The sequence below is a fragment of the Aethalodelphis obliquidens genome, unplaced genomic scaffold (genome assembly GCF_003676395.1).
Source record: "Aethalodelphis obliquidens isolate GAN/ISIS:26980383/991018 unplaced genomic scaffold, ASM367639v1 scaffold16, whole genome shotgun sequence".
Lineage (NCBI taxonomy): Eukaryota > Metazoa > Chordata > Mammalia > Artiodactyla > Delphinidae > Aethalodelphis > Aethalodelphis obliquidens.
The window spans coordinates 33,505,509-33,521,119 of NW_020837960.1; the positions used below are offsets into that span (position 1 = coordinate 33,505,509).

General features: G+C 53.3%; 1 protein-coding gene across 6 annotated transcripts in view; it reads left to right on the plus strand.

Moving 5' to 3' along the window:
- CRYL1 (crystallin lambda 1) overlaps positions 1-15,611 on the plus strand; it is a 73,802-nt gene that overhangs the window by 56,606 nt on the left and 1,585 nt on the right. For 3 of the 6 annotated variants that reach the window (XM_027116737.1, XM_027116739.1, XM_027116740.1), the window contains one exon: positions 11,030-11,135. In XM_027116737.1, coding sequence (XP_026972538.1) covers positions 11,030-11,135 — 106 coding nt within the window. Of the gene's footprint in view, positions 1-11,029; positions 11,136-11,235; positions 11,962-15,611 lie in introns of those variants that run through there. The other 3 variants (XR_003434858.1, XR_003434860.1, XM_027116738.1) reach the window with 2 other exon arrangements.

Below are 15,611 nucleotides of genomic sequence, written 5' to 3' on the forward strand. Positions count from 1 at the left end.
GCACAATAAGGGAAGTAGTGTTGTAACGACAGACTCTCGCCCAGACAATAGCTGAGCTTGTAGTGCCCGTAAATTCTTGCCCTGTTGAGGGAGGGTCTGTGGAGGCGAGCGGGAGTGAATCACGGGGCCGCCCTTGGGTTCTCAGCCCATCGGAATGTGCGGGTGGTAATGAGCTTTAAATTGCTTACCTCCGGTTTTGTTCATCCTTCTGAGAAAGGTAACATCCAGGTGATTTCTGCTCCTTGGGCCTCTGGAGTCTTGCTCGGGGCTGTGGTCTGTGCGGGACCCTTTGAGAGATTCCAGGCTTCCGTGGTCCAGCTTTATTCCTGGCCCGAGCACAGCTGTTATGAGGACTGGTTTCAGCTAATAAAGTGCATCTCCAGGATCGTGTGGTAAAGTTCACAGATGAGACATTTTGTGGTAAAGCCACTCAAGGGTTTCTGTTGGATGTAATTTAGGAGAGCACAGCGGTCCCTCCAGCATATTTGAAGTCGTGTCTAGATTACTTCCAATACCTACTACAACCTCAGTCACGTGTAAACAGTTGTTCATACAATGTCAGTGCATTTAGATAGTCGTAAATAGGATGTAAAAACTGTGTAAACAGTTGCCTTTCTAGCAAATTCAAATTTTGCCTTTTGGACCTTTCTGGATTCTTTTTCCTGAATATTTTTGATCCACGATCAGTTGAATTCGAGGATGTGGAACCCGTGGATACAGAGGACTGACTGTAAAACACAGGAATGAGGAGTCTTAGCACAGCAAACCACTGAGAATCATCTCCTCATCAGTGACTTCCGTTTGTATATAGTATTTCAGAGCTTACAAAGTACTTTACATTTCTCATGATTTTCAGAGTTTTTCAGATCATCCAGTCCTAAAACCTTGAGAGACATATTGTTATTTCTGCCTTTACAAATTAAGTGGTTTGATCCATGCTCCCCGGTCTGGTAGGGATTCAGACCTGTGCCGCCTGTGTACCACGGTGTCTGCATTTGTAAGTGAAGATGACAACGGACTGTTCCCCGTCAAGATCTGATGAGGGTTGGACGGGTTATGTCTGTAAAGGGCTTAGAACGTGGCTGGCGTGTACTAATGGTTGAGTAGGTGTTATGGTTACAGTGATGATGGTGGCAACCATGTTTTCTGAATCCCAGAGTCCAGGGATGTAACAGCAGTCACCTGTGAGTTAGCTCCGAGCCGAAATGCTCACATGCCAGGAGCACGAGTGAGGTCCTGGGGCTCAGGGTGGCAGCGCGGGCGTCACCTGGGCGCTTGCTGGCGAGTCAGTGTCTCAGGCCCCACCCCAGCCCTGCGCAACTGGACTCTGCATTTTACCAACCCCCCCTCCCCTCCCAGGGGATTCCCGTGCATCGTAAAGGGGGAGGAGTCCTGGCTCACGCCCTGAGACCTTGGCCTCAGCCTTGACGTATGGAATTCCATCTGTTCTAAGATAAAATTGATTTATTTTTTTTACATTTTAACATCTTCGTTTTATTGGCAGCATTTTTCTTCCATAATGGAGCGTTAAATGCTAATTTAACTTTCAATCAATGGAGTCTTAACTTCAATGAGATACAGTATATTCTGCCGTCTTTCTCAGTTGCCTTTTCCCCTTCCATGTTTTCTGTCTTTGCGTGTCTCTTGTTTCTGACCCTCTTTATCTCTGACTCAGGGCTCACAATAGATAAACATGCAGCTCTAACCATCTTTGCTTAGTGGAAAGACTCTTACATGGTTCCGATTCCTAGTCCTAGATTTATGACACTGAATACCTCTGGTTATCCCAAAAAAGATGTGAAAATTGATTTTAAGACAAGATTTAATTCACTTGTGATTAAAACACAAACACAGCAGAACAAACGAATGCTAGGTTTTCACTGCTCCTCCAAATCAAAGCTCCCGTCCCCCTCAGTCCCCCAGATGCTGTCTTCCCCGTCACGCCGGCCGCACGTTTGGCATCAGCGATCCTCACGTGGCCTTTGGTTTCCGGAGCAGGGATGCAAACCGTAGTCTGGTTTTCCTCATTTGTCGCAGGCCTGTGTGAACAGAGTGTCCCTCCAAGGGTGACGGCTCCTTGGGCCTGAGAGGCGGCCCTGCCGGCCCCCGCGAGTCCGGTGCTCCCGGGCTGGTACTGTAGGCTGGGCTGCGGGTTCCAGCCTCGCCGTCAAGCTACACCTAAACTGGAGAGAACTGCCAACTCCTTTACGGAGGGGCCGACACCGGGGACCGATAGTACTGAGCGGAGTTTGGGGGGAAGATGACCTAACGCCGTAGACTCGCTGCCCGAACGACCCCTTAGGTTTCTCTCACTTGGGCTGTGATCGCGCGGCGGTAGGCGGTTGTTGGATTTCGCTCTTCTTTTAGAAGCCAGTGTGAGCATGGGCCCAGTTCTCCAAGTTCAAGTTCAACCCCAGAAGTTTGCTTCTCACACACGGAGCCTTCTGAGAAGGAAGCCAGGTCAGACAGCGAGCCGCCTTGCAGCCGTCCTTTCCTGAGTCTGGGGGGGCCTTTTCTCCATGAATGTCACCCTGAGTACGTACAGGACCTGCCAATGACTCTGGAGGCAAACCAGCACGAGCAGGTGGCGAGGAGGAAGAGGAGGAGGAGCAGGCTGAGTCACTTGCTCTGCAGGCTCTGGGATCAAGGAAGGCTGCAGAGACTCGTGGCCTGAGTGGCCCGACAAGAGAAAGCACGTTCGAAGCCATGCTTCCGGGCAGGTGGAAGGCGGGGCTATTTTAGAAGCTTTTCTTTGGAGAGAAGGTGTTGGAAACACCAGGACCGCTCAAGGCTTGGCTCCCCTGGAGCGTGGCCAGTAGGAAAAAGCTGAGGCTTGAGCAACATGTTACAGAAGAGACCTTGGCGACACCCATCGGTGTACTTGGCAAGAAGAGTCATGTAGAAGGAGTGAAGGGCGGTTAAGGGCGCCAAGAAAGAGGCCAGCTCCTGCCCTCCCCGCCACACCCTCAGCTGTAGGATTTTCTACATGTTACGTCTTTTAAACTTTAAACTTAAAAGTTTAGGGGTTGCGAATTCCCTGGCAGTCCAGTGGTTCATACTCTGAGCTTTCACTGCCGAGGGCCTGGGTTCCCTCCCTGGTCGGGGGACTGAGATCTTGCAAACCACACAGCTTGGCCAAATAAAGAAATAAAAAACAAATTTATTTCTAAAAAAAAACCGTAAACTTTTTTTGTTTTTTTGGGGGGGCCTTGCTGCACGGCTCGCTGGGTCTTAGTTCCCTGACCAGGGATCGAACCCGGGCCCTCGGCAGTGAGAGCGCAGAGTCCCAACCACTGGACTGCCAGGGAAGTGCCTATGTTTTTCTCTCAAAGAAGTAAAGTGTCTGAGTGGAGTTCCTCATGGTTGCCTTTTCCTCCCCCACCTCTGAGCCTCGGTCCTTCCAGGAAGGATGCTTCCTCTGTTTGCCGCTTTCAACCGGGGCCTGGGCAGCTCTCCCTGCCCCACGCAGGGCTCGGCTTCCTGCGCCGCTGGGTGCCCGGTCCATCCCTGCTTGGTGTTCATCTGCTCCAGGGTCCACGAGTCTTATGACTGCCCGTCACCAGGCGCCCTAGGTCAAAATTCACCCATGGAAACTTCTTCTAAAACGTTTTCCTGCCATCTCTGCATTATTTATTGTACCTCCTGAAAACCTAACCTCGACAAGGCTTAGGGAACTGTCTTCCCCCGGCCCCTGGAGCTCACCTTTCAGCCCTGGCCCACGTCCCTGTGCTCACCTGGCCTCTGTCTTGCCTTCCGAAGCCTGGGTCAGCTTGTCCGTGGCAGGAAGTCCATCCCCAGAGGACACTGAAGGGTTCTCTGGGTTCCAGCTGTTCGAGCTCTTTCTCCCGTGAAGTGTACCGAGCCTGCTGTGGACCCAGCTGCACTGCCATCCTCCTTAGCTTAGCCTGCTTCTCGGGGGACGCATCAGCTGGGACTACAGGCCCTTCGGAGCAGGTGTGCCACCCCCTTCATGAGGACCATCCCCCAAATTAACTGAGACCTGCTTTCTCGGCTGTAAGTTGGAAGAGCCTCCTATCAGTGGCCTTCCGTTCAGAGGCAGATGGAGAGGGAGGCGTTTCTCGTTACAGGGCAGCTCTGGAAGGACACCAGGGTCTCAGCGTTTTAAGAAGCCCCGGAACTATATCAGGACCCACACCTGTGGCTCAGCAAGTGTTTCATGTCCTTCACTGACCACTGGGAGGCGATCAAATTAACGAGAGGCCACTCCTGGCCGACGCGCGTTAGGCCGCGTGTGACAACCTGTGGGCGTGCAGGCATGGCAGGAAGGCGGGGGGCGCTGGGCTGCAGGTGCGTGTCTGGAGCTCCTGTTCCTGCTGGCGCCTCCTGTGCGTGGAGCTGGTCCGTCCAGCTCTCCTGAGGTTCCCTCCTGCATGGGGAGCGCCCGGCCCGGCTGCAGCCCGCAGACTCCGACGGTCTCTCTCAGGGCGGTACAGCCGAGAGACTTGATCTGCTGGCTGGGAATCACCAGTCAATTAGAACTCTCCCGGCAGCGACGGCCTGTAAGAAGTAGACCATTTCTGTAATAGGATTTACCCTTTTACGGGAGGTTATTTTCTGAGTAGCCACGCGGGCGATCAGCAAAACCCTACTGAAAGGAGAGATCCTGCTGACTTACTGTTTCAGAGACAACTCCAGCCCCATTAACAGATACATGTAATGCAGACACCAACCACATACTCAATTTAAAAAACCTGCTTGGCATGCCTGGGGTTACTGCAGCAGTGTTTAAAGTAGAAGCACCTATGCTAGTATTCTGATCGCTCTAAAAGAAAATCAGGGACTTCCCTGGCGGTGCAGTGGCCGAGACTGCGCCTTCCAGTGGGGAGCTGGGATCCGCGAGCCTCGGGGCCGGGAAATCAGGGCACGGGGCACAGGCAGTATTGTAGCAAGTTCACTGAAGACTTTAAGGATGTTCCACATCCCAAAAGAAAAAAAAAATCTTTAAAAAGGAAAAGAAAATGAAATGAAATGCTGTCACTCTAACACCTGACTGGTAATCCCCACCCACAGCTAATCGGGCAGTGATGGCTTTCAGGTCCTCTGCTGTGAGCTGGAAAGTTAACAGGCCGGGCGGGGGAGGCCGGTGCCCCCGGTGGAGGACAGAGGCGGAGGGAAGGCGTCCGCAGGAGAACGGGCAGAGAGGCGAGGTGCAGGTGGCCTCTGGGACAGGGAGCCTGATGCCCGGCCATCCTGCTTCCCGAGGTGCAGGCGGGAGCGGCCCTGCCCGGCCATCCTGCTTCCCGAGGTACAGGCGGGAGCGGCCCTGCCCGGCCATCCTGCTTCCTGAGGTGCAGGCGGGAGCGGCCCTGGGGGTGCGAAGCTCCGTGGCTGGTCGTAAGGGGCAGGCGGCCACGGGCCAGGTGTGCCTCGGCGTGGAGGCCGAGGGCTTCCGCTGCTTGGCGCCCACCTCTCTGTCGAGAGCCCCGTTCCCGGATGACCCCAGTTAGGGCTCCACCACCGCAGCGAGCCCTGGTGCGCTTACATTTGCACGAACGGATGCCTTGGGCTTTGGCTGTATTTAAGGTCCAGACCTTTTCTTTGTGTTGGACTCATAATACTGGTGTTTTTCTCCCTGAAAGCTTTGTTACGAGCTCAGCAAAGTAAGAAAAATCACACGAGGGTGTCGCTGCCGTGGCCCCGACAGCTCTGGACTATCCCTCGGGTTAAGACAAAGCCTTTCCCCTCTTTCCTTTTCATTTTTTGGTTTCTTTCCGCTAAAAGCTTTATTCTTAAAAATATTCAAAGGGAAAATACCACTTACGTTCCCTACCCTGAGCCAAATTGCTTTTATTTTTCTGTGTTCTTGTCTAGCCTCTGTTAAGAATACTTTCCTCGAGGGCTTCCCCGGTGGCGCAGTGGTTGAGAGTCCGCCTGCCCATGCAGGGGACGTGGGTTCGTGCCCTGGTCCAGGAAGATCCCACGTGCCGCGGAGCGGCTGGGCCCATGAGCCATGGCCGCTGAGCCTGCGCATCCGGAGCCTGTGCTCCGCAACGGGAGAGGCCACAGCAGTGAGAGGCCTGCGTACCGCAAAAAAAAAAAAAAAAAAAAAAACAACTTTCCTCGACTTTTTATTCATTTCTAATGGCTTCATGAGATTCCATTCCACTGATCCTTTTGAAAAAACCTAATCGTTCGCCTGCTGTGGGTTGTTTTAAGATCATTTCAAGTTTTCTGCCGTACGATGCCTCTTTGCACATACGGTCTCCTCCTCTGGCGCCTTCTTCTCCCAGAACAATTCGGGCAGTGGGATCGCCGCGTCGGGCCGGACACCTGCCGAGGACGTGGCCCCGTCTGCCCCTCGCTTCCCAGTGGCCTGGCCGGGACCGTCCACCGTGAGCTCTCGTCTCCTTGCCCCGCGTCCCCTCTGAGGCGCTGGATGCGGGGGTTTGATGCGTATGAGTCTGTCCCGTTGCATCAGCTAAATGTGTTCAGTCAGCTCTTCTCCAGGGTCGCACGGTTTGCCTGTGTCATCCCGCAGGAATGGCCCCGCCCCGCTTCCAGGAAAACACAGGGTGCTGAGCGGCTCACAGACCCGGCAGCCTCTGGGTGACAGCGGGGCAGCACTTGGCAGTCTCCCCTTTTTCACCTATGAAAGTCCTGTCCTTGCCTCGCCTTTTCCCCGGAAGGAAGTGTGGGTGGGGACGGGTGAATCAGGGCTTCGTCACTGGCTCCGGAGCCAGTTTTCATATTGTGTGTGGGAGACGCAGTGCTTAGCGAAAGAGTGTAGGAAACAAAGGCATGCAGGCGTACGTGAGTGGAAGGAACTAACTCATGGTTCTAGCTGGTTTCTTGTGAGAAAAACCCGAACCCTCATCATCGTGATAGTCCTTGGTTTAAACTCCACGGTCAGTAACTACGTTACTACTCTGTGCTGTGTGTTCATAAGGGCTGCAGGGATGGACTTTCTCAAGAGTCCAGTGCCCCGACTCGGGCTTGACTATCTCTGCACCGGGGTCACTGGCGTCTGGCTTGACACTGAACGTCTCTGGGGATCGGGGACTAAGCCTGAGGTGACCTCTTTCTCTGTAACCCCTTCTCCTGGGCCTCTGACGGGGGGGGGGGTGACGCTGGACCAGCGCACGCTTCCTTCACGCCCCTGGATGTTGCATTTCGTCGTCTGACACACTAAAGCTTTTTTTGTCTCAGTTAAGACATTGGATTGAAGCCTGCGCAGCTCTGGTTGGGGGAACTTGTGTATAACCTCGTCCAGATTCCTGGGAGGCGGGTCTGTTCCTCGTGGTGATGGTGCCGGCCAAGGTGGAGAAGTGTTTGCGCAAGAGAGACTTGAAAATTCAGGACCAGGTGTGGTGAAAAGTAGAGCAAAACAAAGTAGATCAAAAGCTGGAAATAGTAAAAAAGAACCAGACAAGGAAAGACGGCACGAGAAACGTGAGGAAGGCAAGTGACTGTGAGGCCATATGCCAAAAATAGGTGCCTCGAACAAGAAAGTTTAATATGAGAAGGGGGTGATTAGAAGGAAGGATATTTCTGGGCAGCTGGTCATCAGTAGAGGAAACAGTCCCATGGCTCTCCCTTCAGCAGATTTTGCATTCCTGAGCTACGCAAGACCCCCGCCGCCTCCCCCTTCTTTCGCGTACCCCCGAAGGACAGGCCGAGCACCACGGTCCTTATTTTAGTGGTGTCTTCCCATCCTCCTCCCCCTGCTCACAAAGTACCAGACCCAGGATGCCCGAGGGTAAGGATCGTGCTTTGAGCTTCCACTCTGCCCCCTGCGAGGATCGGCTGGACTGGGCCGGAGGGCCGCTCATTGAGTCACACACGGGCTTTGCCCGTGATTCTCTGAAGATGTTTTATAGATGCGATTAGCAGCTACAGTCAGTTGACTCGAGTAAGGAGATTATTCTCCATAATCTGGGCAAACTTCATCCCATCAATTGAACAGCCTTAAGGGCAGAGCTGAAGTCTCCACCAGCGGCTCCCGCCCTGGATCTCAGATGTGCCGGTGTCCACACGCCGATCGTTTGGCATAAATCTCTTGGCGTATCTATAGCTGAGCGGTTCTGTCTCTCTGGTGGGACCCTGACTGGTACATCCCAGACCTTTCATTGCACTTGAAGTTTGCACCTTGCTTGTGGGCGGCAGTCTGGGAACCTCCTGTGAGCACGCCAGGTGCAAAGTATATGCCCAGGCCGTGGGTGTGTGTTGGTGGATTGTGGAGAGTCTTAGACTTTAGCTAAAGGAGGTGAGTTGAGGCAGGAGGTGTTCAGTGAAGGGGCTCCTGCCCACTCTGGCTGGGCTCTCCTCATCCAGTGGTTTTTCAGGACATGATGCAAACCACCTTTTGAACTAGCAGTGATCATAGTGTTCATTGTTCTGTCTGAGATTTAGGAAACTTTTAACCACTTGGGGCTTTTCCTTGTACGTGTGACTTGAGAATTTTACCACGAGATGGAGGAAGTACTGATAGCTATACTGACCCCCCCAGGCACACTGGAATGAGGGGGTTTCAGTCCTCAAACTGCTGCGGGGGTCCTGTCTATCCAAGGAGTCGTCACCAGATCCATTCATCTCAAGCGCTTGGCCCGCCTTTTATGCCGTAGCAAGGATTTATTTAGTTATTATTGATAATGTTAACATCTAGGCCACAGGTGGCACTAGGGCTCTGGGTGGAGTGGAGCTCACAGCACAACTTGACCTTCAGAATATCCCGAACATGAAGCTTTAGTTCTGCGCTGAGTGCAGCAGGGATGAACCCGGGCACCTGCCTCGGTGACGTGGACCCTAATCAGCGAGCATCTTGGCTGAATTTCTCGTGGCCGTTTCTTTTCTTTGGATTTAGCTTCTGGGTAAAAACTCAAGCTTAGAGAAATCTGCCTCAGAAAATTCAAATTGGGCAGAAAGAAGCAGTTAGGAAGAGGAAATATTAAAACTTTTTCTCTTTTCTAACGTGTTCAGCTAATGAATAGCAACTGGTCAAAAACTGACCGCCCTCCGTGGAAGAAGCAGGAGTGAAGCAAGTGCAGGTCCTCTCCAGTGTGAGGGCGTCGGGTGATGGAGAAGCCCTCTAACGCTTTGATTGGTCGGGTCACTGTTAGCGCTCACGACGCTTACAAATCAGAATTTAATTACTCTGGGTGGCTCAGTGCGCGGGTATTTTGAAATCTTTGGAAGTCAGCTCTGAAAGTACTGAACACAGTTTTGGGAGACGAGAGTCAAGGCAAACACCGTCGCAGGCCCAGGCTGGCTTCCGGGTCCGCATCCTTCCCAGTTTGGTGGTGGAATGGAAACTCGAGGCTGTTGGAATGTTGACCTGGGGGCCAGGGCCGAGGGAGGGTCGGCAGCCCCTGCGTGGCTGCCTTTCACGGCGCTCCCGAGCCTTGAGAGCCTTGGGTGCGGGAATGCCCTTCCTGCCCAAGACATGGCGCGGAGGGAGCGAGGGAGAGAGGCGGCCGGACCCTGCGGACCAGCAGTCGTTTCTTGGTGGTTCTGGGCGGCACCACCACGGACCTTGTGTTCAGTGTTTCCTCCTGGTGCACATGCCCCCCCCCCCCCAGCTCTGCCATCAGGAGGGGAGGGCGGGCGACTGGTGAGTATCTGAGTGAACTGAGTTGATTTGCTCTCAGTAGCAGTCAGATGAACCCAAGGATGGTTTAGAACTAATAGGAAGCCCCTGGTCCGCGCCACCTGGGGACAGCGACACGGGTGCAGCCACATCGGCTCCCAGTGGAGGACGCGCCAGGCCGCGGCTCTGCAGTCATTTACGGTGGAAATGACGACAGCCCAGATGTTTACCAACAGTAGGACGGATGAGGAAGCCGCGAGGACGGGCGCCTACAGCAGCACACGACTCTGGTGAATCTTGAAAGCGTGAGGTGGAGTGAAAGACGCAAGTCAGAAAAGAACGCACTGTGAATCCATCTCCAAGAAGATGGAAAACAGGCAAAATGCAGCCTCCATGTTTCGGGAACGCGGAGGAAGGGATGGTTATTACGAAAGTCAGGATGTTTGCCTCTGGGCGAGTCAGGAAGCCGGCTGGGCGTGCTGGAGGGGCCGCGCGCTCAGCTCCGCGTGCAGCTCCGCGCGTCCCCGTCTGTCACACGTGCGTGCGCACGTGTGTGCAGCCACGTGGAAAGGGCTTCTCACCCAGGGTCCTCAGTCGCCCCTAATCACCCCTGCCCTGCGTGGGCCCCCGGCCCCCCCCCCCCCCCCCCCCGCAGACGCCCACAGGGGCCCGAGGGACTGTTTTCTCCCCCGGCAGCTGGGCCGCAGGGGTGAGGGGCGCGCGGGCCTCCTGGGGGCCTGGACTTTGGCGGTGGAGCCCCCGGCCCAGGGGAGGGAGGGAAGGCGGGCGCCAGGCGGGGGGTGTGTGCGCGCCGGGGCTGAGGGTCCAGGCTTGCTCCACCCCCGACTCCCTGTTCCCGAAGCGGGGCCTCTCCACGTGGAGGAAGGCGCTCCGGAAACAAGAGCTGGAGACTTCGCAGCCACCCTGACAGCCTGGGCCGCTTCCCTCTCCCGGCGGCCGCGCGGGTCATCACCTCGCGTCCCTGCTCCTTCCGCAGGCGACCACGCGGAAGGTAGGGCCGTGTGAGCAGCACGCACGTACGCACACACACACTGCTCAAAGCTGCCTTGCATCAAAGAGTAGCACTTGTTTACGAGCGCATCAAAAGCTGAGCGCGGCCGGGCTTGCAGGCGGACGAAGCCTGGAGGACGCTCTCCAGCTCTTTCAACAGCCCCGGGTCTCAGGCAGACGTGCAGAGAAGGCTTCCGCCCTTTGCTTCCGACAGGACAAGGGTTGTAGGTTAGAGAATGGGGGACAGTGGAGGGTCTGGAGATTGAATTGGTATTCGACCATTTCACAGCACACTCTCCTTTCAGGATCCATTTGTATCCTACAGTTCTGTGATGCCGCGTTTAATGAAACCTGTGATAGTGCTTTGCAGAGAATTTTGGGATCCCGCTGTAGAGACGTCAGGATGAGAATGATGGTAATGAAACGGTCTTTCCCGAGGACTCACCACCTTGCCGGCTCGTTCTCTCCACTTAGGAAGGAGTAGTGTCCCCGGGCGACCTTGACCTCGTCATGTCGGACGGCCTGGGCATGCGGTACGCGTTCATTGGGCCCCTGGAGACCATGCACCTCAACGCCGAAGGTAGGCTTCCGTTCCGTCGGGTTCAAGGTGGGATTCTGTGCTGTTTAGTGCTTTCATGGTTTTGTAACGGTCAATCTTGCCTTTTCTTACAACTGAATAGAAACAGTGTCGTGCAGGAGATGGCGGCCAGTCCGTCATTCACAGGGAGGGGCTGAGGGGAAAGTCCACGCGGGCTCCACGCACCTCCCTGTGGCAAGAACTGGGGGGCGGGGGTGAGATGCTGCCGACACCGCCAAGGACCCTCCAGCCTGAGGAAGGCAGAGCTGTGTTTCCTGAGAACGATGGTGAAGTGCTTTACAGAGGCAAGAAGAAGAAATAGGACTGGGGACATGACCACCAGAACCTCGACTGCCCACACCTTCTGCCCGAGTAGGAGCAGCTTCTGGGCGTGTTTGCGGAGCGTGGGTCTCCTTCCAGAAGGCGGGGGAGGCCTGAGGGAGGGGCTTCTGCGGGAGAAGGGCTGGTGACAGCTGCGGGGACAGGCCTGGCTGGCGGCTGCCCCAGAAGCCGACCTCCAGGGGCTGGGGGAGTAGGTGAGAGCCAGTGAGCTGGTGACACTGAAAGAAAAATAACTTGAGAAGGGGAGACTCTCCCAAGAATGAAACTTTCAGCCCGACTTTAATCAACTGAAAAAAAGGACATCATTTGAAAAACAAGCAATAAAACCTACAACAAATTAAGACAAAATAAATCAAAAAAGCTATGCATAAAAACCTGGGAAAATGTCACCTAAATGTTATTACTGCTGCTGTCTTTTGGTGCTGAAATGATAAGTAATCTATCCTTGTGCTTTTTTATGTTGTCATAAATTTGTACAATTTTTGTGTATTGTTTTAAGCATTAGGTTATTAACTTGTGAAACTTGAGTACAAATAGAAAACAAATGTGTTCAGCTCCATGGTCTGCATTTAACGAACGTGTTGAGAAACTGGAGCATATCCAGAAGAAGGTGACCGGAGTAGTATGTGTCTGTCTGTCTGTCTGTGTCTTTTGTGGGGCTGGAGCTAGAACAGAAGACCGGAAACAGCCGGAGGAACTTTCTAGAACCTGGAGCTGATGTGCGGAGAGGCCCTGCTGTGAGAGGGGAGCTGAGGGGCCGGAGGCTGGTGCCCACCTGCCAGACGCTTGGGTTGAGAGGAGACTCCTGCAGTGAGGTCGGGGGGCGGGGGGCCGGAGCAGGTGACCCCTGGGAGTCTGTTGGACATAGATTTTAGAGTTCCACGGTGTTTTCCTGTTCGTTCAGTCACTTCTCACCACAGTAATTGGTGGAATATAGTTTCCAGTGAGTGAGTCAAGCAGTTTCCTAGATGCGTTGGTGCCCGGCTGCACACGTGTGCGCCCAGAAGCAGTTCAGTACGGGATGGTTCTCCCCGGGGCGGAGCAGGGAGAGGGGCAGCGCTGAGCGTGGGGCTGCGCAGAGAGCAGCGAGCAGGGGTTCCCACGATCGCTCATTAAAATGAAGCCTTGGAAAATTTCAAATGTTTTTTTTCAACCAGAACCTTAAAAGTGAGGAACATATTTAAGCATTTGAAGTGGACGTAGACACTGCCTGGTAACCGTCATGTTTTTCTTTTTCTTTCTATCTTTTTTTTTTTCTTGAGAAAAATAAGATAATTCAGGTATCACAAGAAATCTATAGGGAGAGACTGAGAACAGCTTTAACTCTCAAACAAATAGAAACAGAAGCCGATGAAACCAGAAACTCAAGAATCAAATAGTGTGCAGACAGGAAGGAGGCCCACAGCAATTTTTCAAACAAAGCAGAAATGATAAGCAAACCTAATTGGCTTAATATGATAGTGGTGGACGGATGTAGTTTTCAACTTCAGAGCATTCCAAAGGCCAGAGTTAGACGGTTTTGAGATCTGGCTTGGCATCAATGGAAGCGCTCGTTATTCCTCACAGTGTCACCAGAATATATCAAGAATTCGTCCTCTGGATATAGTTTTATATAAAGCCGACATCTCAGGTTAAGGCTAGTTATTAGTCTTTAAAAGCTACAGTTTATCTGGAAGCGGTAGAGGTATTTTCGGATCTGAGAAGCAGGAGGCCAGCACGCCTCCTCCGTCTGGCTACTTTTTAAGGCAGCGCCGGCTCTCAGAGTGGTGGGTCTGGCTGGTGGAGCCAGCCAGCGCCCCGCTGACCTGCAAGCTAGATGACCTTGGCAGGTCAGTGCACTGCACCTCAGTTTCCCCACCTGTAAAAGGGGTATAGCAGCAGTGACTGCCCCCCCACAGGGGTGGCATGAGAATACATGGTGTGGAGACACTGGGCTCAAGTTAGAAACCAGTGAAATGAGCTGAATCTAATTTCATGAGAACCTGTCCCCCCACCCCCCACGCCGTCTTTTCTTATTCCATATAAGCATCTCTTAAGAAGTTAGGTTCAGGGCTTCCCTGGTGGCACAGTGGTTGAGAGTCCGCCTGCCGATGCAGGGGACACGGGTTCGTGCCCCGGTCCGGGAAGATCCCACATGCCGCGGAGCGGCTGGGCCCGTGAGCCATGGCCGCTGAGCCTGCGCGTCCGGAGCCTGTGCTCCGCAACGGGAGAGGCCACAGCAGTGAGAGGCCCGCGTACCGCAAAAAAAAAAAAAAGTTAGGTTCAGAGTCTTCTAAAAAGGTAAGCTCTATGAGTTTTTGGAAGAGGGTATTGTTGACAGAGCAGAGGGCATGGATGTAAAGAAGATATGGGGGAAGGGCAGACTAGTGGGATAAAAGGTGAAGTGGTTTTTTTCCTTTCCATTTTTTTTTTTTTTTACATAGTTTTTATTTATTCATTAGCCTGTGTTGGGTCTTAGGGGCTGTGCGCAGGCTTAGTTGCCCCACCCCGCGGGATCCCGTGTGGGATCTTAGCTCCCCGACCAGGGATCGAACCCGCGTCCCCTGCATCGGCAGGTGGATTCTTAACCACTGCGCCACCAGGGAAGTTCCTAATTTCCAATTTCAATGAAATTGTTATTCTAGAATAATTCCCACTCAGTTCACCTTTCATGGTGTAGAGAAGCCAAAATTATCGTTGGAAATATTTAAAGGCCTCCTTTTTTACCCTCTAATGGAAGGGGATGTGTTGCAAATAATAGTAAGAGTGATACCTTCACTGGAAAGTTGTCAGTAAGGCAGGCACACCGCGGATCCTGACTGTAAGTCACTGTGAACTTCCTGTGTCTGGAGCGAGTGGAGGCTCCCAGCCTCGCCACAAACAACGGGCTGTTTACCCTGAGAGCTGAGTGCATGTTATAGAAAGTGTTTTTATGCTAATGAGACTGAAGTTTTAATTGGTTTTCTGAACAAGTTGGGGAGAAGTTATGAACTGTAAAGAGTTTCACCATATTTTATTCTGTTCTGAAGAAATAAAAGCCCTTTTAAAACTACAAATTGTATAAAAGGCAGTAGGGAAAAAAAGATTCTAGAAAGCCCCTGGGAGACTCAGATGACTTCACAGGGGCAGTGAAAGAGGGACACTCGTTCAGAAAACGTAAAGTGACCCAGAGGTGAAACACGGCACCTGAATCGAGTCCCGTGGCCCATTGCTGGGGGTTGGGGGCCGGGGCAGCTTGTTTCTCCGAAAGTGGGTGAGTTCGCGGCTGCAGCACATCTGCCTGCGCTTTTCTCACTCGGTGTCTCCAGCTCACTTGGTTCAGCGTCTCTGCTTCCCCAACACGAGTCAGCTGTATTTGTGTCTGGATTTTATCACTTTGAGTTTGAATAAACCAACAAATCGTAACAGTGAAGTAAATATTGAGCTCTGGACCGTCCCCTGGTGCTTCTGGTAAACACAGTGAAACCCCTCATCTTAAAAGGGAGCGTCCACCACTTAATTGCAGGTGCTAACGTCAGAGACGTTGCATTTTCCAATTCTCACCCTTCGACCCACTTTCTCTTCTAAGACAAAGTGGGTATCATTTTATCACCCTCTGAGAGAAGGCAAACGATTTGGGACAAATGCAGTTGAAATCAGCGAATTTAGGAGATGCACCAAAAGCAACCCCACAGAAGCTGTTTTTCTTTTTTAAGGCGTAACTAGCGGAGATCATTTTTATTTTAAATGAATCGCGCAGCTTTCGTGGGGTCGGTGAGGGCCCAGCTCTGGATCTCTGCAAATCCTGCAGTTTCGTTTGTTCCCTTGTTATCTTTTTAGCCTGACTGACCAACTGCCGAGTCTCCCTGGTTTTGAGAGAGGTTGGCAAGGGGCCAGCGCAGCTCAGCGGCTCCGGGGCCAGGCTCCCGAGGCGACCTGCCTGGCGGGCAGGAGGGAGGGATGGGGGAGGGAGGGCCACGCTGTGTGCCGATTGGTGAGTCCAGGCAAGCCCGCCCCGCGTGTGGGCAGCTGACGGGCTTCCTCTTGGAGTCCGCCTCCGCCAGGCAGCCCGCGCGCTGCTCCTAAGTGCGGCGCTTCCCTCCCGCCCCCAAGCCCCGCCAGGGTGAGCCTCTTGTCCATGTGCTTCTCCACCAGAATCCTAGGGCTCCATCTTCGATT